The 25,627-nt window shown below is 42.6% G+C and overlaps 1 protein-coding gene across 1 annotated transcript in view; it reads left to right on the top strand.

The window, feature by feature from the left end:
* MRPL22 (mitochondrial ribosomal protein L22) overlaps positions 1–19,633 on the top strand; it is a 29,103-nt gene extending 9,470 nt beyond the window's left edge. The window contains exons 4-7 of the mRNA XM_006165096.3: positions 6,641–6,706; positions 7,412–7,489; positions 9,889–9,958; positions 19,346–19,633. Coding sequence (XP_006165158.1) covers positions 6,641–6,706; positions 7,412–7,489; positions 9,889–9,958; positions 19,346–19,557 — 426 coding nt within the window. The 3' untranslated portion in view covers positions 19,558–19,633. The remainder of the gene's footprint in view (positions 1–6,640; positions 6,707–7,411; positions 7,490–9,888; positions 9,959–19,345) is intronic.
* The last annotated feature ends 5,994 nt before the right edge of the window (positions 19,634–25,627 follow it).

The following is a 25,627-nucleotide window of genomic DNA, read 5'->3' as shown; positions in this document are numbered from 1 at the left end:
GGGCACACACACACACACACACACACGCGCGCGCCTGGCGTGAGTTTAAGCCACCGGGTCCGGGACTTGAACCGTGATCGACTACGTGGGAGTCCAGCGACATAGCCATTATGCTAACTGCTGGTCCCACACAGCCAGCGTTTTTCAGGCTGCTAGGGTAGTTGGCTAGGTGGACTCTGTTCCCATAACCACTAGGCAATGGGGCCAGTCCAGGAATAACCTAATTTAATTCTTTTTTTTCATAAATTTTGTTTGAGTAATCTGGGGACAAATTATGATTTTTGGATAATACCTTTATTTCTGACTTTAAAATTTATTTTGTGGGCCAGCTGGTGGTGTGGTGGTTAAAGTAGTTGGATTGCACTTGGCTAGATCCCACATGTGCTGTTCAAGTCCTGGACCCGGTAACTTAAAAAACATGCCCGACGCATGTACATGAGTGAAAAGGAGGGAGAAGAGAAGGGATTGCTGCATGACTTCATTTATGGAGAGGTGTTTTCTCACTTTCCCTCTTTCTCTCTCTCTGTCTCCAGTGAGCATGCACACCCTCTGGGAAGATTAAAAAAAAATTATTTGCCTATTTGGCACTGGCCATCAATTGTGCCTATTATGACTGAAAAATATTAATATCCTCTATAAATGTTTATTTACAGTAAATAATTTTACTCACCTAATTACGTAAAACTACGACATTTTTTACAGTGTCCCTTAGATTTTACAGTTTGCTGCTGCAAACTTTTAGGGTATGTGTGCTCATTGGAGAGGCAGAGAGAGACAGAGAGGCAGAAAATGAGCAATTACCCCCAGGGATGCTGCAATCCTTTTGCCTCCATTCTCCTTTTGGGGCCTAGGGGATGGGATGCATGCACATGCACGCAGCATGAGTATTTTTAAGTCATCAGGGCTGGGACTTGAACAGCGGTCAAACACGGAGTCCAGTGATGTAACCATTATGTCATCTACTGGTCCCTTTATTTTTTTAAACTTGCATGTACTGGTTGAGAGAGAGCACCCCTCAATCGGCATGGTCATGCTACAATGCCTTCTCCATTTCATCATCCTGCTGGGATTTTGAGATGCACACACACACGCTCAGTGTGCTTCTTAGGCTGCTGGGGTTGGGATTCATACTGCACTCAGACACTTGAAATCCAGCTCCTTTAACCTCCATGCTATGGAACTGGCCCAAACTTTTTTTTTAAGTTTTTAAAATTTATCCCATGACACAGAGAGAGGGAGAAAGAAAAGGAGAGAGAGGCATCCGCAAGAGGTCTTTATGCCATGATTCACACCAGCTTCAATTAGTCTGGATAACAGGCACGTGTGCACCTGTATGGGGAATCTCAGGACACAAGCCCTGGATCTTCCCAGGTGGGTCCATATCGCAGAGCCTAGCATTACTGCTTTGCCACAATCTGGCCCCTGGTGTACTTTTGGAAGATATCTTGTATGTGGCTAATAAGTAATAATGGATAGAGGTCGTGAATAAACCCTGTAACAGTACATTAAAATGAGTGTCACCAATGTAGCCATGTTTTAGCCACTAATTTTTTTTTTTGAGAGGTTTTCGCTATAGGGCGCGTGCGCTTGCCAGAAAGACAGAGAGAGACAGAGAGATAGAAAGCGAGAAATCACCCCTCCAGGGGGGATGGCCATGCTGCAATCCCTTCTCCTCCATTCTCCTCCCGGGCATGCACGCACCCGTGCCTGGCACGAGTTTAAGCCGCCAGGTCTGGGACTTAAACCACGGTCGACTACATGGGAGTCCAGCGACATAGCCATTGCGCTAACTGCTGGTCCCAACCACTATTAATATTTTTAAGATTGCTTTTCTAATGAGCTAGTACCTGTTTCCTAACAATATACAATGGATTGTTGTGTTGTATTTATTTCATATATGACTTCATCTTGGTAAAATAAGTCAGAGATAAATGATCAATGAAAGGCTTTCTTCACAATAGTTACTTCTTGTTAATTTAGGCTTGAATTTACTTTTGAAAGCTATGTTAAACAAATTAAAAATTTAATTTAGAGAGTATGTAAAAACTGAACAGCCATTTCTATAAGAAGCATATTTTTAATTTATAGATTAACATGCAGATAAGTCATTGATGTGGCTCTGATAAAGCTCTAGTAAGGATTTTCTTTAAGTGACACTTATCATCCAGTTATATACATTTCAAATAAATTGATTTTTTTTAATTAAAAAAATTTTTTTGAAAGATTTTTGCTATAGGGCACGTGTACTCATCAGAGAGACAGAGAGATAGAAAACAAGAAATGACCCCCCCCACCACCCTGCAAGGGGGGAATGGTCATATGGCAGTTTCTTCTCCATTCTCCTCTTGGAACTTTGGGCATGTACACACACATGCCTAGTGTATTTTAAGCCACCAGGTCTGGGACTCGAACCACGATTGATTACATAGGTGTCCAGCAACATAACCGTTATGCCATCTGCTGGTCCCCTGAAATTGATTTCTTGAAAAGTTATTGATTTAGACATTCTATAATTAAGACTTCCATATGAATAGCTATTTTGTACATTATATTCCTACTTCATTTACCTAATTTACCACGTTGGTTAGTTATATATAACCAGGCCTTCTGATCTCCAACTTTCTCACTTTACTGTTTGCTGTGATGGGTTTATTTGGCGAGACTTTGCCTAGTTTATCTTTAAAAAGTGCCCTTAGACAGTATATCTGCCCAAGGTAAATGTTAAGCTTTTTAAGACGAGAATGATTAAATAACTTTCCCCTTTCTTATAAACCTTTTTTCCTCAGGATTTTGCCAGGATTACTTTTTTTTTTTTTAAACAGAATTTTAGGATAATCATAGACAATTCAGATTTAAGGATATCCCACCACAGGAATGTATGACTTGAAAGGTTTCTACATAAAAGATTACATTGAGTGGATTAATTTTTGCAGATTAATATTATCAGTCATGACAGTTCTTCTTACCTCTCCCTTGCTCCCCAGGACACAGTTACTGCTGAAAATGTAATTAGGCTATTGCTACAGTTTTCCGTCTGTCAGCTTCTATTGCAACTGAAATGAAATCTGTTACAAATTAAAAGATGATCACTCCAGAAAAGGTGGCTGTTTCTAAGGCACATGAAAATTTCCAGTAGGAATCAGCTGTTGTGAGATCTCCTTGCTATTATGTGCCTTGACAAAGGTTTCTCATTATTTTAAAGTGGCAGCATGGTATGGTAGTGCAAAGAAAGCGGATGTTAGAGGGACTGTCAAAGGGAACCCTATCAGACATCGTATTAGGTGTCTCGCATGCTTTCTTAGTCTTTGATTTCCTACTTTGCCTCACAAACTTTGTGGTCTTGGACAAGTCGCTTGATTTCTCTGATTTTAAGTTTGGAAAAAAATAATAAAATGTCCTGTTCCTGAACTCAGAGGTAAGAAAATGAGATCAGGCCCATAGCACAGTGAAAAAGATTCCTCCTTGGGCTGGCACATGGCCTCGTAGTTAAGGGAGCCAGGTCCCAGATGGTCGATTGCTGTTCAAATTCCAGCTCTGGTGGCTGGAAAAACAAAAACCAAAAGCACAGGATGCAAGTATGTGCCTGAGGTCCTGACAGGGGAGAAATGGAAGACAAGGTATTACAGTGGGACCATGTCCCTTTGTGGGGTGTTTGCTCCCTCTCCCTCTCTCTATCGAACCCTATCAGACATCGTATTAGGTGTCTCGCATGCTTTCTTAGTCTTTGATTTCCTACTTTGCCTCACAAACTTTGTGGTCTTGGACAAGTCGCTTGATTTCTCTGATTTTAAGTTTGGAAAAAAATAATAAAATGTCCTGTTCCTGAACTCAGAGGTAAGAAAATGAGATCAGGCCCATAGCACAGTGAAAAAGATTCCTCCTTGGGCTGGCACATGGCCTCGTAGTTAAGGGAGCCAGGTCCCAGATGGTCGATTGCTGTTCAAATTCCAGCTCTGGTGGCTGGAAAAACAAAAACCAAAAGCACAGGATGCAAGTATGTGCCTGAGGTCCTGACAGGGGAGAAATGGAAGACAAGGTATTACAGTGGGACCATGTCCCTTTGTGGGGTGTTTGCTCCCTCTCCCTCTCTCTATCTCTGTCTCTCTCTGGTGAGCACACATACCTTTCGACAATTAAAAAGAAGAGATTCCTGCTTAGGGAGTCAGATTTTACAGACTAATTCGAATCCTGGCTCCTGTACTTTGAAAAACCCTGGGTATGTGCGTGCATGTCTCCAAAATCCTAAAGAGATGGAGAAATGGAAGAAACGATCATACTCCATGCATGCTGCACTGGACTTCTAGTCCTTTTCCTCTCTTTTCCTCTCTCTGGCAAAGTGCACGAGTGTCCTCAAGCAATGAATAAAACCTAAGTAATGATCTGAAATTGCTTTTGGAACTAGAAAAAATTTTTTAAGGTTTTTGCCATGGGGCACATGTACTTCCAGAGAGACAGAGAGGGACAGTGAGAGGGAAAGTGAGAAATCACCTCTTCAGGAGGGATGGCCACGCTGCAATCCCTTTTCCATGCTCCTTCTGGAATTTTGGGCATACACACATACACGCATTTTGAATTTCTTTTTCTTTTTTTGGAGAGATTTTCGCTATAGGGTGCGTAAATACAGAGAGAGAGAGAGAGACAGAAAGCGAGAAATCACCCCCCAGCAGGGATGACCACACCGCAATCCCTTCTCCATTCTCCTCTCAGGCTTTTAGGCACGCACGCACACACGCCCAGCATGAGTTTAAGCCACCAGGTCTGGGACTTGAACCTTGGTCAACTACATGGGAGTTCAGTGATATAGCCATTACACTAACTGCTGGTCCCCCCAGTTTGAATTTCAAGCTGCTGGGTCCAGGACTCAAACTATACTTGGCCATGTGGGAGTTCAGTGCCTTAACCACTATATCACCTGCCCTGAAGTAGACATTTAAAAAAATTATTTATTTAATTTCATTTGTTGTTATTATTTTTTAATTTGACCAGAGAGAGACAGAGACAGAGAGAAAGGGAAAGTGAGAAAGCAAGCCACCAGGTCCAGGACGCAAACCTCAGTTGGCCATGTAGGAATCCAGTGCCTTTAACCACCACGCCATCTGCTGGCCCTGAAAAAAAAATTTTTTTAAGAGAGATTTTTTGCTATAGGATGTATGCGATCTCCAGAGAGACAGAAAGTGAGAAATTACCCCTCTCGGGGGAATGGCCATGCCACATCCCTTCTTCATTTTTCTCTCAGGATTTCGGGCATGCACGTACATGCACCCGGCATGAGTTTTAAGCCACCAGGTGTGGGACTTGAACCACTGTTGACTACATGGAAATCCAGTGATATAACCATTACACCATCTGCTGGCCCCCCCAGTATGAGATGTAAGCCACCGGGTCCAGGACTCAAACTGTGATTGACTACATGGGAGTCCAGTGACGTAACTATTACGCCATCTACTGGTCCCTAGAAAATTTTTAATAGGCAATTGATGTTAAAAAAAAAAAAATTGGAGGGGGCTGGATGAGAGTGCAGCCGTAACACAGTGCTCGGTAAGGCTGACGCACATGTGAAGAACGTTCTAGGTTTCTGTCCAGAGAGCTCCCTGAGCATGCCGGGCATGTATGTGCCCATGATCGAGGCTGCTAAGGCTAGGGCTTGATCACAATGTGGAGATGTTTTGGAGCGCCTCTCTCTCTCGTGTAAAAAAGAAAGAAACTTACAAAAAAATCAAACAGGATATGTTCCAGTATAAATTGCTAGAAAGGTTTTCTTTTTTAAAAAAATCATTTTGTTTTTATTTTACTATAGGGTATGTTGCCAGAGAGAGAGAGAGAAAGCGAGCAAAAGTGAGAACTCATCCCCTAGGGTGATGGCTGTGCCACAGTGCCCTACTCCATTATTCTCTTGGGATTTTGGGTGTGCACACTCACATGCCCTGTGTGTTTTTCAAGCCAGTGGGTCCTGGATTTGAATTATGTAATCAGCCATGTGAGATCCAGCCACCTTAATGTCTGTGTCACCTGCTGGCCGAAAGTGATTTCTTTACATAGGTTATTTTATTTAATAGTTACTATAGTTTTATAAGGTAGAGAGTATTATTATTTTAAAGAAGAAGAAACTTGGGCAGAAAGTAGTTAAATAGCTTGCCTAAGGTTATAGCTAGTAAATGGCAGATGTGGGATCCAAACTCGCACAATTTGATTCTAGAACCAATGCTGTTAACCAGACACCTAGAATATTGGCTTTTTATGTGAAAACATTCATTTTGTCTGTTTTGCCATCATTCACACTAATAGTGAACTTTTTTTTTTGTTATTGTTACTGTACCTTTTAGTTCTTTTGACCGTCTAAATGCTGTAAAGATACTTATGTTTAAATCTTTCATTATTCCTCTGAGTGGACATGTTGCAAATATTGGCACAGAGTAGCCATTTTATAGTTTCCTCTTCTTCCTTAGTAATCTTTTAACATAATGAGACTTTAGAAAACTACAACTTTGTATAAAGAAAAAGGATCTCCAGATACTTAGTAATATTTTTATTTCTTGTGGCAGCATTTCTATGAGGCATAGGAAGCAAAAGCGCTAATGACAGTGTATGTTACTGTTATATTGATAAATGTGCTAAATTTTTTTCCGTTTCTATTTGTAAGGAAATCTACCACTGTCGAAGACAGATCAAATATAGCAAAGACAAGATGTGGTATTTGGCAAGATTGGTAAGCTAAAATGACAATTACCATACGATACATAAGAAGCTCTGCTTTCCCCCTTGGATTTGAAAGAAAAAAAAATTATCCTGATTTCTCCCAAAAGTGAAGAATATATTCAATAGCTACACGTTCAAACAGCTAATAGGTAATTTTTAAAAAAATTGCCCAGAGATGTATGATTTTGCTTTATTTTTACTTTTCTTCTGAGAAAAGAAATCACATTGGATAGATTTTTAAATAACCATGGCATGAAGAAACTGGTTTGAAACAGAGAATCTGGGAAGTTTTATTTATCTGTTAAAATTGATTCAACCTATTTCAAAACTGTTGCCTCAAGTTTTTTCCCCCCTGGAAAATGAATTTATAGATGAGGAGAGACAAAAGCAGCGAATGGACCTGCAATACATTTATTCCGTAGAAGTCTTTAATGCTGTATAGTTCTTGCCAACCGTCGTCTCTGTCATGTCTGCTTCCTCTTAATGTTATGGAAACTGTTACAGTCTGGGTTTTCCAGTTAAATGTTCAAGTTTGATTTTGACTTTGAGGGTGTTATCCCTTCTCAAACTTGATTTTCTTCTCTTCAGTCTGAGTTTAGCTTACTGTTTTTAGAAGTTACTTGAATTATATGAAGCTTTTACTTTTCATTTAAAAAGGAATATTGACTGGAAACTAACTTGTTTCTCCTCTGTTGTCTGTCACCCTTTATTCTAGATACGAGGAATGTCTATTGATCAAGCTTTGGCTCAGTTGGAATTCAGTGACAAAAAGGGGGCCCAAATAATTAAAGAGGTAAATTTGTAAGATTTTGGGGGAAAGGGAATGGATGGGGTACATGTAGCTGTCTTACAGGTTTTAGTAAACTCAGCCTCAATGCTGAATTCCCAGAGTTTTCTGGTATAAATGCTCATTTTATATAAAACAGATTTAGGGGATTCAGTTTTATTAATGTTTTTGTACCTTAAAATGTTGTGTGCTTTAATCACTTTTTTCCAAGATGTTTTTATTATTCCAGACATTCATTTATGTTTTTATTGTCTATCTCTGAAGTGAGACAAATGTGCCTGGCCTGTTTTTCAGGCTGTCTGGTTTGAGGCTTGAACCATGAAGCCATGTGGGATCCAGCACTCTAACCACCATACCAGCGGCTGGTCCACGGTTTTTTGTTAGTTAATTTGTTTGTTGTTATCAATTCCAAATAAGCAAGAACTTATGATTTTATGAGTAGTTGAATGGAAAGAGCACTGGACTGGAACTCAAGAGACTCGAAATCTAGTTCTTTCTCTGGTGTTTTCCTTTTGACCCCGGGCAAGACACTTAACCTGTTGGTTCCATTTTCTCATCTGTAAACGAGATGGGATTGGGTTAGATGACCACTAAGGAGCCCTCTAACTACACATAACTGATTCACTACATACAAATGTGCTGATGGTAATTTTGCTGACTCATTTCGTGAATAGGAGTGTTCCCGTTTCAAAAAGCTTAGTTGACTGTTGTCCCTTTCCATCTGGCGATATCAGCATTATTTCATTATTTTCTTTATCTTCAGTTAATTCCCACCTATGGTTACTTCTTATCTTTCAGTTTAGTAGTTGAATAATTGAGATGATTGGGCTCCAACTTTAAGAGGTTCCATTGTATTGTTGTGTTTTACTGCATTTAATGCAATTCAGAAGGCATTTACTCAGTATACTTAGCCTATACTACATTCTTTATCTTTAAAGAAGTGAGTTGGCTTCTGTGATTTCTAACAATTGACCTATTTTTAGAAATGTATTCTGGAGGAAGTTAACTTAATTCAAAATATCTGTAGAGAACACATTTAATAATTAACCTTTTTTAGAATTATTTTATTTATTTATCCATTTATGTATGTATGTATGTATTTATTTATTTATTTGGGCCAGAGAGAGAGTGAGATAGAGAGAAAGAGAAAGTGAGAAAGCAAGCTGCCAGGTCTGGGACTTGAACTGCGGTCAGCCATGTGGGAGTCCAGCACTCTTAACAACCACACCACTGCCAGCCCCGGTAATAAAATTTTTTTGGTGGGGGAGAGATTTTTGCTATAGGGCGCGTGCGCTCGCCAGACAGACAGAGAGAGACAGAGAGACAGAAAGCGAGAAATCACCCCCCAGGGGGGATGGCCACACCGCAATCCCTTCTCCATTCTCCTCTCGGGATCTTGGGCATGCACGCACACGCACCCGGCGTGAGTGTAAAGCCACCGGGTCCGGGACGCGAACCGCAGTCGACTACGTGGGAATCCAGCGACATAGCCATTTACGCTAACTGCTGGTTCCCCGATAATTAAATTTTTATAAAAAGTCTCTAGTATGATTTTCTCTACTTGCCTAATGTTGTTAATGGTTACTTTGGAGCCAGAGTTTAAGAATTTCTTTTTTTTTTTTTTTCTTAGAGATTTTTGATATAGAATATGTGCGATCACCAGGGAGACAGAGACAGAGAAAGAGAAAGCAAGAAGTCATCTCCTGAGGGCATGGCCATGAGGAGTCCCTTATCCACTCTCCTCTCAGGATGCTGGGCATGCATGCACAAGCACCCAGTGTGAGTTTTAAGCCGCCGAGTCCGGTGCTCAAACTGCGGTTGATTACATGGGAGTCCAGTGGTGTAACCATCTCCTGCCATCTCCTCCTTCACAGCTTTTATGTGCTGCCTTTTTTTTTTTTAAAGAGAGATTTTTGCTTTGGGGGTGTGCACTCACTGGAGACATAAGAGAAACAGAAAGAGCAAGTGAGAAATCAGCCCCCATGGGGGATGGCCACACTGCAATCCCTTCTCCTCTTGGGATTTTGGGCACACGCACACACACACACACACATGTATGTCCGGTGTGAGTTTCAAGCCACCAGGTCCAGGACTTGAATTGCGGTCGACCTTGTTGGAGTCCAGTGCTGAGTTAACCACTACCCTACCTGTTGGCCTCTACACTGCCATTTAAAACTTAACAGGACAGAGCATGCTCCCTGCATTTGTAATTCTTGTCTAAGGAAGGAAAGCAGACTGTCCCTTCTTAGTACTCTGATCATATGATGCTTTCTTTTTAAAATTGACTATAAGATGGAGGCATGTGATAACCAGTCCTATTACAGAGATAACAAGAGATGAGAAATTTAATTCCATTTTTTAGTTCAAAGTTAGCTGTATAAATGCCTTTCGTTTCTTTGTTTAAGGTTCTTTTAGAAGCACAAGATATGGCTGTGAGAGACCACAATGTGGAATTCAGATCCAATTTATATATAGGTAAGATTTTCAGTATTCACCTTAGAAAACGTCTTTGATATCTAACTACTTAGGACTGGAATGTGAGTGAAAATTGCTGTTAATTCCTAAGGATGCCTTAAACATGTCAATGTAAATCCATTGTATTTGGTAACAGCTACACTATTTTATTCTTGCTTATTCTGTAATAAGACTGAGATCATGAGATTGTGAAACTTGGTGCTAGTAATTATTAAATAATGGATACCCAATCTGGTACATGGAGTCATTCTTTAATCATAATAAAACAAAGAATAAGCATAAGTACTGGGGTTTTTTGTTTGTTTTTTAATAGAGATTTTTGATTGAGGGCGCATGAGCTCGTCAGACAGAGCCAGTGAGAGGGAAAATGAGAAATCACCCCCCACCCCAAAGAGATTGGCCGCACTACAGTCCCTTCTCCTCCATTCTCCTGGGATCGTGGGCACACATGCCTGGTGTGATTTTTGAAGCCACTGGGTCTGGGATAGGAGCTGTGGTTGGCCATGTGGGAGTCCAACAACGTAACTGCTATGCTGTATACTGGTCCCAGTAAATTTTTTTTTTTTTTTTTTTAGAATTATATTTATTGAACTTTATTTAATTTATTTATTTTAAATTTGACCAGAGAGAGACAGAGAGAGAGAAAGTGAGAAAGCAAGCCACCAGGTCTGGGACTAGAACTGCGGTTGGCCATGTGGGAGCCCAGCGCTCTTAATCATCATGGCACCTGCCGGCCCCTGGTCCCAGTAACTTTATTTATTTATTTTTTTTCTTTTTTCGTTAACTAGAGGTGGTAAATAAAGGATCACAAGTGGACTTAGAAAATCTTTATTGGGACCAACAGATGGCATAATGGTTATGTTGCTGGACTCCCACATAGTTGACCACAGTTTGAGTCTTGGACCCAGCGGCTTAAAACTCACACTAGGTACGTGTGCATGCCTGCCAAAATCCTGAGAGGAGAATGGAGGAGAAGGAATTGCAGCGTGGCCATCCCCCTAGGGAGTGATTGCTCGTTCTCTCTCTCTGTCCCTCTGGTGAGCGCATGTGCCCTATAGCAAAAACCTCTCTCAAAAAAAAATCTTTATTATAATGTTTCAATCCAGATGCCTAATCCATAAATGTGTCCTATCAGTTTTCTTACAGTTTTACTTATTTCTTTAATGAGAGAGAGGGAGAGAGAAAAGGACAAGCTCCTTTAATGGGATCTCACACTGCGATCCCCCACTCCCGGCCTTTCCAACAAGCAAGGATTGTGAGCACCTGTGCATGGCGTGTTGGGGTCTGTTGAGGAACCAAAGCCTTGCTCTTCCATATGGATCTGGCATTCCTTGAGTGCACTTTGCTACTGTGCCAGCCACTAGCCAGGTGTCTTCCAGTTTAACCCTCCGGTGATTAGAAGGGAGTATCTGTTGAACTGTAAAAGCCAAGGGACCTTCGAGGCTCCGATGGCCCTCACGTGTTTGTTTCCTTTGTTATTATGTCTTAAAGCATTAGTGGTGTTTTTGTGTTTGGGCCACATCAAAGGAAATCAGTGTAAGTGAAAATGCTTTGGGAAGCATAATGTGCTGTGTGGATATAAGGGATTTTGGCCACACACCTTCACACAGCTCTTTTCCTAGAAGATTGGTAGTTATTACAAAGCGCTCCCCCTCCTCCTAACACCACAGGAAAGGGGAGCGGAGTAGGAATTACTATTTTCTCTCATTTCAGCAGCCATTACCCTTAGCCTCAGCAGTTTTATAATCAGAGATGTTGATGTCAAAGCAAAATTTTCTCAGTCTGCCAAGCCTATGTATGAAGACTGTTTTATCTTAAAGATATTTTAGATTCAAGATATGAGGAACTACTGTCTTCCAAATTAGGAGGTGGGGAATGCTGAATCTTCACAGGGAGATTAGTGTTCTTTATCATGTTTCAATGATTATAGTTAAAAATTAATCCCAAATTCTGCTGTGTCACATCACCTTCGCCCTAATAGAGATATTTATTCTGGTTAAGTTACAAATCTCACCTCAGCTCACCTGGAATTAATGCCGGCAGCCACACCTCCTTGTGAAATTCAAATTAGTTATGATTTTCAATTGAAATATCTTATTTTAAAGCTGAATCTTGTGCAAGTATTTTTATTCCAACACATGCACAAATGCAGAGGGACATCAGGATAGCAACGCAGAAGATGCAAGTCCACAGTAGATAATTGTCAGCATTTTCTCCCGGCAGTGACATTAACAAACAGTGCTGGGGAGGGCTCAGAATCATTGCATGGGGTGAGATGAATGAGGAATGAGACCATTTGCTTAAAACCTCTTGGTAAACTTTTCTGCTCTCTGATTCTGAGTATCAAATAAGTTTAATTTTATTCTATTTCATAGGAATAGGATTCTTAGGTGATAGATTTAGTAATGGCATTCAAACACAAATGTAGTAGGGTTTGTTTTCAGATCCTTTTTAATAACTCTTTAAATCCTTTTCAGTAACCGCAGTAAAGAGAGAGGCCGAGGGACTTATCGTTACCCCCAATGAAGGAGCGAAGTCTAGTGTTGCCATTAAGCAGAAGTACACTTACCCAGTCCTACATAAGCAGGCCTTAATTCACAGGTGTCCTCATGCACTTTCTGCAGAAAAAGCCCTGCCTTTCCTGTATTCTCTTTTCGTCTAGTTCTGTGTAAAATACCACTTTTTGTAAGTAGGGTAAATAAGTTTGGCTTCATCTTGTGATTTTAAAAACTCTTCATTTGCTAAGTATTTTAATGCCTAACTTCATAATCAGAAATGGCGAGTACTTTCAGGAAGATAAAATAGCTTACTTATCTATTTATTTAATTTTATTTATTTATTTATTTATTTATTTATTTATTTATTTTTGGCCATAGCACTTGTTCTGGCCAGACAGAGAGAGAGGGAAAGTAAGAAGGCACCCACCAGGGGGAATGGCCATGCTGCAGTTCCTTTTTCACTTTCCCTTCGGGATTTTGGGCACATATGCATACAAGCCTGGTGTAGTTTTCAGCCTACTGGGTCTGGTACTTTGAACTGTGCAGTCAGCCATGTGGGAGCCTTAACCTCCATGCCATATGTTGGCCCAAGGTGATTTTTTTTTTAAAAAGAATTGTTCATTATATTTATTATTATTATGATTATTTTCGCTATAGGGCACGTGCGCTCGCCAGACAGACAGAGACATAGAGACAGAAAGCAAGAAATCACCCCCCAAGGGGGATGGTCACGCCGCAATTGCTTCTCCTCCATTCTCCTCTTGGGATCTTGGGCACACACGCACATGTGCCTGGCGTGAGTTATAAGCCACCAGGTCCGGGATGCGAACCGCGGTTGACTATGTGGGAGTCCAGCGACATAGCCATTACGCTAACTGCTGGTTTCCTATTTTTTAACGTTTGCTATAGAGTATGCACACTCATCACAGACAGACAGACAGAGAGGGAAAGTGAAAAAGCAAGCCTCTGGGTTTGGGACTCAAACTGTAGTTGGCTATGTGGGAGTCCAGTGCCTTAACCACTGCACCGTCTGCTGGACCCCCAAGATGAAATATCTTAATAGGACATACTAAGTAGTTTAATCACTCTTATTTACCAAACTTCCCTGACACACAATCATTTGAGGTTCTTATTAAAAAGACAAATTCCCAGGCACAGATCCAATGGATCTGAAACTTCTGGAGCAAAGCTTTGGAAGTTATCTGTTTAATAGGGTTCTTTCCCATAAAATGTAGGAAAGTGACTTTTGTCGTCATATTCTTGGAAAAGACCTAGACATTTTATTCCATAGACCTCTCTTAGAGTTTTGAAAGATTAGTTACTCGATGTCTGTCGCTGTGGTTCCGCCATGGCACGCTCAGTATCCTGACATAGTGTAGGCATGTTAAGGGAAATGCTTTTTTGGTAGCATATGTTCTCATTATACGGTAATTCCTTCAAATGCCTGTCATCAGTCTAATGCTAATACCTGGTGTTGCATGACCACAGATTTAGAAAGTTCATTTCCTTTTCAAACTTATAATGATGACTAATGATACTGTGAATAGGCCTTAACAAGTGAATATGGGCTAATAAAATGTCATTGCTTAGTGATTCATGGTATCTAAAGTGATTCAATTTAGGGCAAGTGATCGACTGACTTGGTACATCAGTCTTCTGGGCTCAGAGTCATGAAAGGGGGAAGGGAGGGCTTCTAATGTTAACATTTCAAGATTCACATTTACCTAAATACTAGAGAAACAGGAAATGTTGTGAATATGTAGCTGTTGAGCATTCTTTTAAAAAAATTCATGGTGAGGCATGTGCGTGTGTACAGGGGGAAAGGCTATTCTCCACAGTGCTCAATCATGGCACTGCCCTCTTCCTCCAGTACTTCAGCCCTCCAGGGTCCTGGGTACGTGTGTACACACCCAGCAGGTTTTCTTTCTTTCTTTTTGTCTTGAGAGATTTTTTGCTATAGTGTACATGTGCTTGCCGGAAAGAGACAAAGAGACAGAAAACAAGAAATCAGCCCCCAGGGGAGATGACTACACTGCAGTCCCTTCTCCTCCACTCTCCTCTTGAGTTTTTGGGCACACAGGCACATGTGCCTGGCATGAGTTTTAAGCCACTGGGTCCAGGACTTGAACCACGGTCTACTATGTAACAGTCCAGTGATGTAACCATTACACCATATGCTGGGTCTCCCCAGCAAGTTTTCAAACTGATTTGGCCAGGGACTTGAACTGTGGTTGGTGTGCGGCTTCCAGAATGCTACCAACTGTGCCACAGAGGTGGGGCCAGTCGCTATCTATAGAGGAGTTCTGGTCATTCGCATTTTTGTGATGTCTTAATACTTTCTCATTCTGAAAGTATTTGAGTATCTTCAGCACACATACCTAATTGCATGCATTTCCTCTCAGGATTTTGGCACATGCGCCCAGCATGAGTTTCAAACCATTAGGTCCAGGCCCCAAACCATGGTCAGCCACATGAGAGTCCAGCACCTTAACCACTATGCCACCTGCTGGCCTCCAATACAAACATTGTAAATTTGGTCGAGGAAGTGGTTGTTGCAGGTGAAACATGAACACTTCGTAGAGTGTGATTTGGGGCCCAAAATAATAATACAGATAAATGGTATTGGAGTAGAGAAGAAAAGGTCAGCAGGGGTTAGAATAGTCACGGAGATTTTCTAGGACAATTTGGCTTTCGGGGATAAGTTTTGGGGAATCTGGAGGAACGTCCAGCAGAGCAGATGTTGACACAGGGTGACCACGTACGCAAAGGCACACAGGGTGGAATGTGTGGTATGGTGAGCAGGATGGTCCAAAGGAGGTGGGGTAGATATAATTAGTAGGTTAGGCCTTGATTTCAGGAGACTGAACATAACTGTGGAATTTGGTTCAAACTGTTGAAGTGGAGCCACAAGAAGTTTTTTAGGCATGAGATTTGTGTTACTAAGGTAGTGTTTTGAGACTATTAACTATAAGCAGTAGTGTTTTTATAGAATTATTTCATTTTTCACTTTAATTAATTAATTTTTTATTTGACCAGAGAGGTACGGAGAGAGAGAGAAAAAAGGAGAGAGAGAGAGGGAAAGTGAGAAAGCAAGCTGCCAGGTCCAGGACTTGAACTGTGGTTAGTCATGTGGGAGTCCAGTGCCCTTAACCACCACACCACTTGCCAGCACCTAAGCAGTAATTTTGATATTGTAGTCTGTGAGGCACCCAGGAAGAATTCAGAAGTATTTGTTCATTGAGTAAATGGCACAGTTAAGGACCTTCCCCTACTAATGTTTTAATTTGAAACAGATCCACATGACAGTGTCAAATATATTGGGCTTATGTATTTTGTTTCATTAATTATTTTTTGTCTGTGAGTGTATGCACTTGTGAGAGAGACACAGAGAGAGCATTCCGAAACGGAGCGTGATCATGTCCTTTTCCCTCCGTTTCTCCATCTCATCAGGATTTGGGGCATGTATGCACATGCATCCAGTGTGTTTTCAAGCCACCAGGGCTGAGATGTGAGCTGCCCTTACATGTGGCTTCCTATGCATGGCACCTAACCTCTGCACTAGGCTGTGGGGGCTGGTCCAGTTTATTTCATTTTAACTAAAATGGCTCCATGTACAAAAGCAGTTTGAAATTCCTAACGTACGGTTGATAAATTGGCAAGAGATTAGAGGAGAGGAGACCAGAAGCTACTTTAGAAGTCCTGATTTCAGTCTGACCTCAGGGTGGCTGTGTTGGGTATAGGAAGAATCCTGGTTCAGAGGAATTAATGTTTTTATTCCGACATAAAGAAATTGTGGTATCAGGTCTGACAGGATAGGAGATGCTGCTCTATGACTTTAGGATGAAATGACTGGCATTTAGTAGTAACCAGCTCTTGTGCAGATCTCCGCAGTGTGTGCTTTGGAGAGGGAAGGGAGGCGAGGGTTGATGTAGCCCGTGATAGGGCCGATGACGTGTTTTGAGACGTTGGAGAGTGCAGTGCAGCAAGCCAGTTTCACCGTGGTGGCGTTCCTTGTCCTCGGTGTGGTTGGAAGTCCCTGCTCAAGTCGGGTAGGCTGGCGGTTCTGGATAGATGCGGCCTGTGTTTGTCAAATGCTCCTCAGACGGTGTCCTCCCCTTTTCTCAGTCTCATCTTTCTTATTTGTATGTTTTTCCTTGATAGGCTAATCCAGGGGACCTGGTGGTGCCTAACTGTAAAGTGATTGGTGTAATGCTGCTTTCTCTTTGAAAATTCTCAAACTCACTTCTTCAGTGCCTGGTAGATGAAACTGATAGAAGGGCAGCAGCTCTTTCCTTATCTCACTGAGCCCTCGGTAGCTTGCTTAATCACGGTCATCCTTAGCTTTCTCTTTGGCAAAGCTTGGATGCTTCTGCTAAAATCCACTCTGGGGAGAATATTGTGGTCAGAGGGTTGTCAAGTATGTATGTTGACATTTATAAAGTTATGTTGCAGTAAGAATGTAAGAGTGGTGAGTATTGAAATGGATGATGTTTATATGTAGTCTATATTTATTTACTTATTTATTTTTTGTTATAGAGTATGTGCACTCACCAGAGAGAGAGAAAGAGAGAGAAATCACCCTCCAGGGGAGATGGCCATGCCATAGTCCCTTCTCCTCTAGTCTCCTCTCAGGATGTTTGGACAGCACTTACACGCATCTAGCATATATTTTACTTTTAAAAAAGGTTCATTAACTCAATAACTAAGTGCATTCAGAAAATACTAAAAGTGGCTACTACTCTGATTTATTTGAGGATGAACAGGCAAACAGATTTCTTATATACTGTTCAGAAGATTCTTCAAATTGTAATGGTCAAGCTTCGATGTGCAAAATGAAGGAGGGGAGCTCAGGGGGCAGTTATGATGCTAGAGTTCCCAAAATTGGCTGTGAAAGAATTTTGGGTGAGGGCTTGCAGGTGGCATAGTGGTTAAGACACTGGATTCCCACATGGCAAACCATAGTTCAAGTCCCAGACCAGGCAACTTGCTTTCTCCCTTTCCCACTCTCTGTCTCTCTCACTCTCTCTCTTTTTTTTTTTTTTTTTTTGAGAAGTTTTTGCTATAGGGCACGTGCGCTCACCCGCAAGACAGAAAGAAATCACTCCCCGAGAGGGGAAGGCCACGCCACAGTCCCTTCTCCTCCAGTCTCCTCTTGGGATCTTGGGCACGCACGCACACGCACCCGATGTGAGTTTAAGCTACCAGGTCCGGGACTCGAACCGTGGTCGACTACCTGGGAGTCCAGTGACATAGCCATTACGCTAGCTGCTGGTCCCTGTCTGTCTCTCCTTTTCCTCTGTCTGTCTCTGGTCAAATTAAAAAATAATAAATAACATTAAATCTTTAAAAAATTTTTTCAGGTGATAGAGTGGGTATGTTCAGGATGCAGTTTCTAAGGCTCACTCCAAATATACTAAATTAGAATCCCCGGAGATGGATATCTTGGCATCACAATTCAATTGTGTTTCCCTAAGTTAGTCTGAGGACCATTACCTGGGAACCACTGGCATTAGTGCATTCTCATTATAATTAGAAAAAAAGTTGAGTCTTTTCGCCTCAGCAGTGTCCTGTGTAACCTGCCCCCCTGCCTTCATCTCCGGTCTCTTCCCTGCTTGTACCAGTCTTCCCCTAATGTACTGTGTTTCAGCATGCCAGTCTTCTTTTCCAAAAATAAGCCAAACACATACCCACCACTGGGCCTTTGCAGTTGTTCCCTCTGCCTGGATACTCTGCCTTTAGAACTTTGCATGGATAATTCATTCTGGGCTTAGGTCAAACGTTTCTTCATCAGGGATGTCTCATTTTTATTATGTTTTTAGGTTCCTGCACATGTGCACCTGGCGTGATTTTCAGATCTCCAGGTTGGACTCAAACTGGTCGTCCATGTGGAAGTCCAGCCAGCACTTTAACACCCTAATCCGAAGTTGTCCCTAGCACCCCACCAGTCTCTATCACTGTAATTTATTCCTAATACTTAACCATTCACTGAGTATTCTTTATTTTATTTTATTTTTTTAAGGCTTTTGCCATAGGGAGTGTGTACTCATTGGAGAGGGGACAGAGAGAGGGAAAATGAGAAATCAACTCCCACCCCTACCCCCACCCAGGAAGAGGGGATGGTGAAGACACAATCTCTTCTCCTCCAGTCTTCTCTTGGGACTTTGGGTACACACACACACACACACACACACACACACACACACACCTCGCATGATTTTCAAGTCACCATGTCCAAGACTGGAACCATGGGTGTTTTTTTTTTTTGTTTTGGCTATAGGGCGCATGTGCTCGCCAGAAAGACAGAGAGAGACAGAGAGATAGAAAGTGAGAAATCACCCCCCAGGGAGGATGGCCATGCTGCAATCCCTTCTCCTCCATTCTCCTCTCGGGATCTTGGGGATGCACGCACACGTGCCCGGTGTGAGCTTAAGCCACCAGGTCCAGGACTCGAACCGCAGTCAACTACATGGGAGTCTAGCGACATCGCCATTACGCTAACTGCTGGCCCCACCTAGCATGATTTTTAAGCTGCTGGGTCCAGGACTCAAACTTTAGTCAGCCATGTGGGACTCCAGCACCTTAACCACTGTGCCAGCTGCCAGCCTGAAATGGTCACATTATGTTCTGTCTTTCCTCTCCCGGCCGTACACTGCATGGAGGCATAGCCTTGCCAGTCTTCTCTCATGTTTATCTAGCACCTAAATTAGTGCCCGGATCTTAGTACTCAGGAGATTCTTATTCTGTGATAGTCCTGCTTCAGCCCACCAGCAAGCTCATGTAGTCTTAGAATCTAGTCCAGGAGAGGCACAGAAATTTCTTAACTGACCTGATCAAGCTGTACTCTTCAGATAGCAATCATTTTCTGTAATTCTTTTTCCTCCCTGTCTAGCTGAGTCTACCTCAGGGCGAGGCCAGTACCTGAAGCGCATCCGTTACCATGGCAGAGGTCGCTTCGGGATCATGGAGAAGGTTTATTGCCATTATTTCGTGAAGTTGGTGGAAGGACCCCCACCCCCACCTGAGGCGCCAAAGACTGCAGTTGCCCGGGCCCAAGAGTACATTGGGGAGCTCCGTAGCCGGACCATCATTCACGCCCTGTGATGGGGTTCCAGACCCCACAGTGTATGTATTTTGCCCTTTATTTTTAAAAAATAAACAGAAATTAAACACAAATGGATTTCATGATTTGTCATTGAATTATTGAACCACACTTATAACTACTAGTTTTGTATGAATATTTATAAGGCTTAGCCCATTCCTCTTCAGCCTCTGGGCATCTTCCTTTGCATTTGCTACTTGAAAGGGGAAATCAGCTTTTAACCAGTGACAGTATAATTCAAAAGAGTTTTTGAGTACAAGTTGAAGGGAAGGTTAACTTTCCAACTTGTGTCCTGCAGGTGGCAGTTTTGATACTGGACTCGCATGGAATGTTCTAGCTAGGAAGGGTCCGTATTTCACTTGGCTTTTTTCTGGTGACTAGGGAGAGTGGAGACAAGCATGGCTGTGTGTTGTTTTCTTGTAGTATTTTTATTTAGTTAGCAGTTCTGTTTTTCCTCTTATTGGCCAGTGGGTAAGAGATTATATTTTTTGCACTAATTTCAAATTGTAGTCGGTTTTTTTGGGTATACTAATCTAAAACTTGAAAAGCCCTTTAACTTTAATAGTGTTCTCTAGTTAATTAGTAAAGCCCAGTTTCATATTGATATCCCCTAACAGTGTTTCCTGTTAATTGAATATCTTAAGATTAATTTTCTTTCCTTTTTTTTCTGAACAAAGAAAGCATTCCCATGGGGCATAGCCATACCGCAACCCCCTCTCCCATCCCTCTGTCCTCCTGTCAGCACTCTGGGCACATACGCCTGTCAGTGTCTCCTGAGCTTCTGAGACTGGGACTCAAATGTGGCTGTGTGGGATCCAGCCACACCACCCACCAGGCCACTGGCTGACCCAGGATTGATTTATTTTTCAGGGCGAATTGAATTACTGAGAGGAATTCAACCAAGCTCATCATTGCATTCTCAAATAAGGCAGTAGGTGGCGCTCACTTGTTAGCAGAAGATCAGATTAGCATTAGCTACCGTGTGGCTGTCAGCGATACGCATGTTTCATGACAAGAAGCCCTCTTCCTCCACAGCCCTAGTCCAGAGTTTCTCAAACTTCTGTAATGGAGAGGAGTGACTGCTTGTTAATGCGAGATGTTTGGATTCCACCATAATGATTCTGATTCACTGGGTCATAGAGGGTCTACTTTCAGAAATGTAGTGTTTTTTGTATTGTTTTTAGGAGAGATTTTCTGTACAGCGCGTGTGCTCGCTGGAGGGACAGAGACAGAAAGTGAGAAATCATCCCCCAGCAGGGATGGCCATACCACACTCCCTTCTTCATTTTCTTGGGATTTGGGGCACACACTGATGCACATGTGCCTGGTTGAGTGTTTTAAGCCACCAGGTCCAGGATTGGAACCACGGTTGACTACGTGGGAGTCTAGTGACATAACAGTTATTCCATCTGCTGATCTCCTGAAAATGTAGGTCTTAAACAGGTACTTCCAGGTGATCCTGTTGTAGGAGACTATGTCTAGTAGAATGAAGAATGTAGTCTTATGCCATGTTTAATATGGCATTAATTATAGCTCATATTTACCGGGACCTGTTATTTGCTGAGCTCTGTGCTAATCTGCATTCTTCACAACATTCTGCAAACATAGATGTTGTTTTGCCACTTTATAAAGGAAGAAACTGAAGCACATGCATGCAAATAACTGCCACAGAGTCACACAGCATGTAATATCAGAGCCGTGATTTAAACTAGGTCTCTAAAGGACCTGGTTTCCATACCTAGAAACAGGTGGGTTTTTGTCCCTGTCCACTTAACCCATTGTGTGAGTAGGAAGCCACAAGTGCTCATTGGAATAAGCCAGGTTGAGACTTCGATTTCTGGGTCCTGAGCTGGTGCAGCACGGAGTCCCCAAACTTCCACTGGAGTGGCCAAAGACCACTTCCTTCTAGACCTCACATGCTCAACAGCCCGAATGGGAACTTGGCAGGTCCCTTCCCTCCCTGGCCACCATTTCATTCATCTATGAAACCAGAGGCTCTGCTCTCTGTAGACAGCCTTCTTCGGAGTCAGTTGGAAAATGCTCCTGAGCCATGCTCTCAGGCTAAATGAATCAGGATCTCTAAGTGGGAGACCAGGCGACCTTACCGCTACCAAATGTCCCAGGTGTTGTGGAGTGGAGAGTTACAGGACCTGGGATCTCCGTGTTCTCTTTCAGCAGGCATATGCTCCATGATTCCTAACCTTGGAAAAGCGACTTCCTCAGGTGTGATTAAAATAAGCCAGGTGGTGGCACAAGCTCCATAACTGTAAATTATGTAAATGAAGGTTCTGCTTCAATCGGGCTGTGGAAGGTATTTTGAAAGTGGTAAGAAAAAAAACAGACCCTGGAGTCTAATAAAAATTTGCTTGTGATCTAAGGTGAAGGCTTTATCTGAAACTGCTTCTGGTGTGTTGTAAAGCGTGATACTTAGCATTCTCCACTACCACTGAAGGGCAGGACGCTGGCTCCATACACCTCACAGAGAGGCCCTTACCCAGTTATGGCTGCACCTACACTCAGTCCCACCCCATGTGGGGCCAGTGATTTTAGTTATTCGCTCTCTGGGCACACATGCACGTTCACCAGGCCTGAGTTTCAAGCCACCCTGTCTGGGATTCAAACTACATCCACCATGTGGGACTCCAGCGCCTTAACCACTACACCACCTGCTGGCCCTCTCTATTTCCTATTTTACACCAGATCATCTGTCCTAAAAAACTTGACCCCTACTCTATTACCTTCTTCATTCAACTCCCACCCCCAAAAGAAAACCTGCACACCCACACACAAACATTTAGTTCTTGGGGTGTCTGAAATAATTCATGCAAGAATCCCCAAAAAAGGTAGGAACCCCCTGTTTTTATTCTTAACCTTTTGAGGCAAGATCATTTCTCAATGTGATCCATGCCAAGCAGTGAAGGTGCTGCTCTGTCTTTGCATGGATCAGACCTCCTTAGTCTGTAACCCTAAAGCAGAGAGAAGCAATTGGGGGCCTTCCATGTAGAAAGTGGAGTCAGGACACTAGGAATGTGAATGTATATCCATGCCACTCAGGAGCTTTTATGCAGGTGTAAGAAACATACGTGAAAGTAGTAGTCACAAGATTGTTTAATAGGAAACAACTGAATGCAACTCCACATGTACTGCTGCAAATTGAAGCTTTGGGTCAGCCTGCGGTGTGGTTAGGGTGGCTGGATACCCCATAGCCGACTGCATCATTCAAGTCCTGGACCCGACAGCTTGAGAAATGCATTGGGCATGTGTAGCCAAATGGAGAAGGGATTGCAGTATGACCATGACCCATGGAGGGTTAGGGTTAGGGTCTCTCTGGCAAGAGCACAAGCCCACCGGCATGCATGCATGAACAAGAAAGAGAAAGGAAGGCAGGAGGAGAGGAAGAAGTAGGCCAAGCTTGTGTGAAAGCTTCAGTTTATGGGGAAGGAGGGTAGGAAGTATGTACCTGTCCGTTCTCTCCCTGATGCCTACCCCCTCACTCCTGTTTTCCTTCCTTCCTTTTGACTTTGATGCCCCGTCTGCTGGGGTCTGTTTTTCTGTTGGTCGATTTTGCTGTACTGGGTGCTTCCTTTGCCGTTTTCTAATCATTTTGTAACACACATGCTGACTCTTCCCTTCCCCTCTTCTCCTGGGAAAGTACGATGAATAAAGACTTACTGTCACTGGAAAAAAGAAAAAAGTTTGTCCTGTAGGGACTTGGAATAAATGACTATTTTTCACTTCTGGCCCAAGGAGGCTCATAAGAATTTCACTTTGGATAGGAAAGGATGCCAATATTAATATTGAGGTAGACTCTGAGGAAAAAGTGTTCAATGAACTTTAAAGTGAGATTTAATGCACACGTGGAGGGCCACATTCTGCAGTGAATTTGAGAGAATTTCTAAATCTCCTGAAGATCTGTAAATTCCAGGTATCTCTGGTGGACAGCAGGGTGAGAAGGTCTGACTGAAACTTAGCTGTACGTCCTGAAATATACTCCTCTGTTTTCTAGGGTGTAAAGGGTGTCCATGTCCTCTAGCTGGAGACCACCACAAACAACAGCGATTGAACAAGTTGGGTTTATTGCTTGCTGCAGTGAAGCAGCACACACACCAGCGGAGCCGTGGGGTATAGCACTCAAAGGATGTTGGGAGATATTCATACACTAGGATGTGGGCTGTGGTCGGGTGATTTGTGAAGGGCCTAAGGAAGCAGAGATTCGTTCTAGGTTGGAGCCTGTCAGAAAGTGGGGACGATTATATGATCGAGAACCTCAAATGTTATCAATAGAGAGGGTAAACAAGTGGTAAAGAATGAACCATCACTCATTTAGTAAGAAAAGAGGATGTTTGATACTTTGTGGATAGCGGCCCCTCTTAATTTTGTCTGAACTTAGGCAAAATTATGGTGTGAACTGGTTGTATCATGGCTCAGAGGAACCTTGTCTAAGGTTGGCCTTGTGTGACACGGTTTATATCCAACAGAGAATGACACAGCCAGCTGTGGGTGCCTAAATGCATTGGGCATGTGTAGCCAAATGGAGAAGGGATTGCAGTATGACCATGACCCATGGAGGGTTAGGGTTAGGGTCTCTCTGGCAAGAGCACAAGCCCACCGGCATGCATGCATGAACAAGAAAGAGAAAGGAAGGCAGGAGGAGAGGAAGAAGTAGGCCAAGCTTGTGTGAAAGCTTCAGTTTATGGGGAAGGAGGGTAGGAAGTATGTACCTGTCCGTTCTCTCCCTGATGCCTACCCCCTCACTCCTGTTTTCCTTCCTTCCTTTTGACTTTGATGCCCCGTCTGCTGGGGTCTGTTTTTCTGTTGGTCGATTTTGCTGTACTGGGTGCTTCCTTTGCCGTTTTCTAATCATTTTGTAACACACATGCTGACTCTTCCCTTCCCCTCTTCTCCTGGGAAAGTACGATGAATAAAGACTTACTGTCACTGGAAAAAAGAAAAAAGTTTGTCCTGTAGGGACTTGGAATAAATGACTATTTTTCACTTCTGGCCCAAGGAGGCTCATAAGAATTTCACTTTGGATAGGAAAGGATGCCAATATTAATATTGAGGTAGACTCTGAGGAAAAAGTGTTCAATGAACTTTAAAGTGAGATTTAATGCACACGTGGAGGGCCACATTCTGCAGTGAATTTGAGAGAATTTCTAAATCTCCTGAAGATCTGTAAATTCCAGGTATCTCTGGTGGACAGCAGGGTGAGAAGGTCTGACTGAAACTTAGCTGTACGTCCTGAAATATACTCCTCTGTTTTCTAGGGTGTAAAGGGTGTCCATGTCCTCTAGCTGGAGACCACCACAAACAACAGCGATTGAACAAGTTGGGTTTATTGCTTGCTGCAGTGAAGCAGCACACACACCAGCGGAGCCGTGGGGTATAGCACTCAAAGGATGTTGGGAGATATTCATACACTAGGATGTGGGCTGTGGTCGGGTGATTTGTGAAGGGCCTAAGGAAGCAGAGATTCGTTCTAGGTTGGAGCCTGTCAGAAAGTGGGGACGATTATATGATCGAGAACCTCAAATGTTATCAATAGAGAGGGTAAACAAGTGGTAAAGAATGAACCATCACTCATTTAGTAAGAAAAGAGGATGTTTGATACTTTGTGGATAGCGGCCCCTCTTAATTTTGTCTGAACTTAGGCAAAATTATGGTGTGAACTGGTTGTATCATGGCTCAGAGGAACCTTGTCTAAGGTTGGCCTTGTGTGACACGGTTTATATCCAACAGAGAATGACACAGCCAGCTGTGGGTGCCTAGCCAGCTTTAAATTGCAGGAGCTACAAGCCAGACGGGGATTTCTGAGTCAGCTAATTTATTGTACCTGCCTCGGGTATCGTCATACTTAAAGTGAAGCTCAGGTGTTTCCCCCTAAAGTCAGATACGAGACAGGTATGCCAATGAACAATGATCATTTTAATATTTTCCAAAAGTTTAGTCAGATTAGTAAAACAAATGAAATAAGAGGAAAATCTTTGGAAAGGAGGAGGCAAATTGCGTTTTTAATTTTTTCCAGGGCTCCCCGCAGGGGGCCTGGCTCGCGCCCCGTCCAGTCCAGTCCTG

This window comes from Tupaia chinensis, unplaced genomic scaffold, assembly GCF_000334495.1.
Source record: "Tupaia chinensis unplaced genomic scaffold, TupChi_1.0 Scaffold143796_1, whole genome shotgun sequence".
NCBI lineage: Eukaryota > Metazoa > Chordata > Mammalia > Scandentia > Tupaiidae > Tupaia > Tupaia belangeri.
This window is presented reverse-complemented; position numbering and strand designations above follow the sequence as displayed.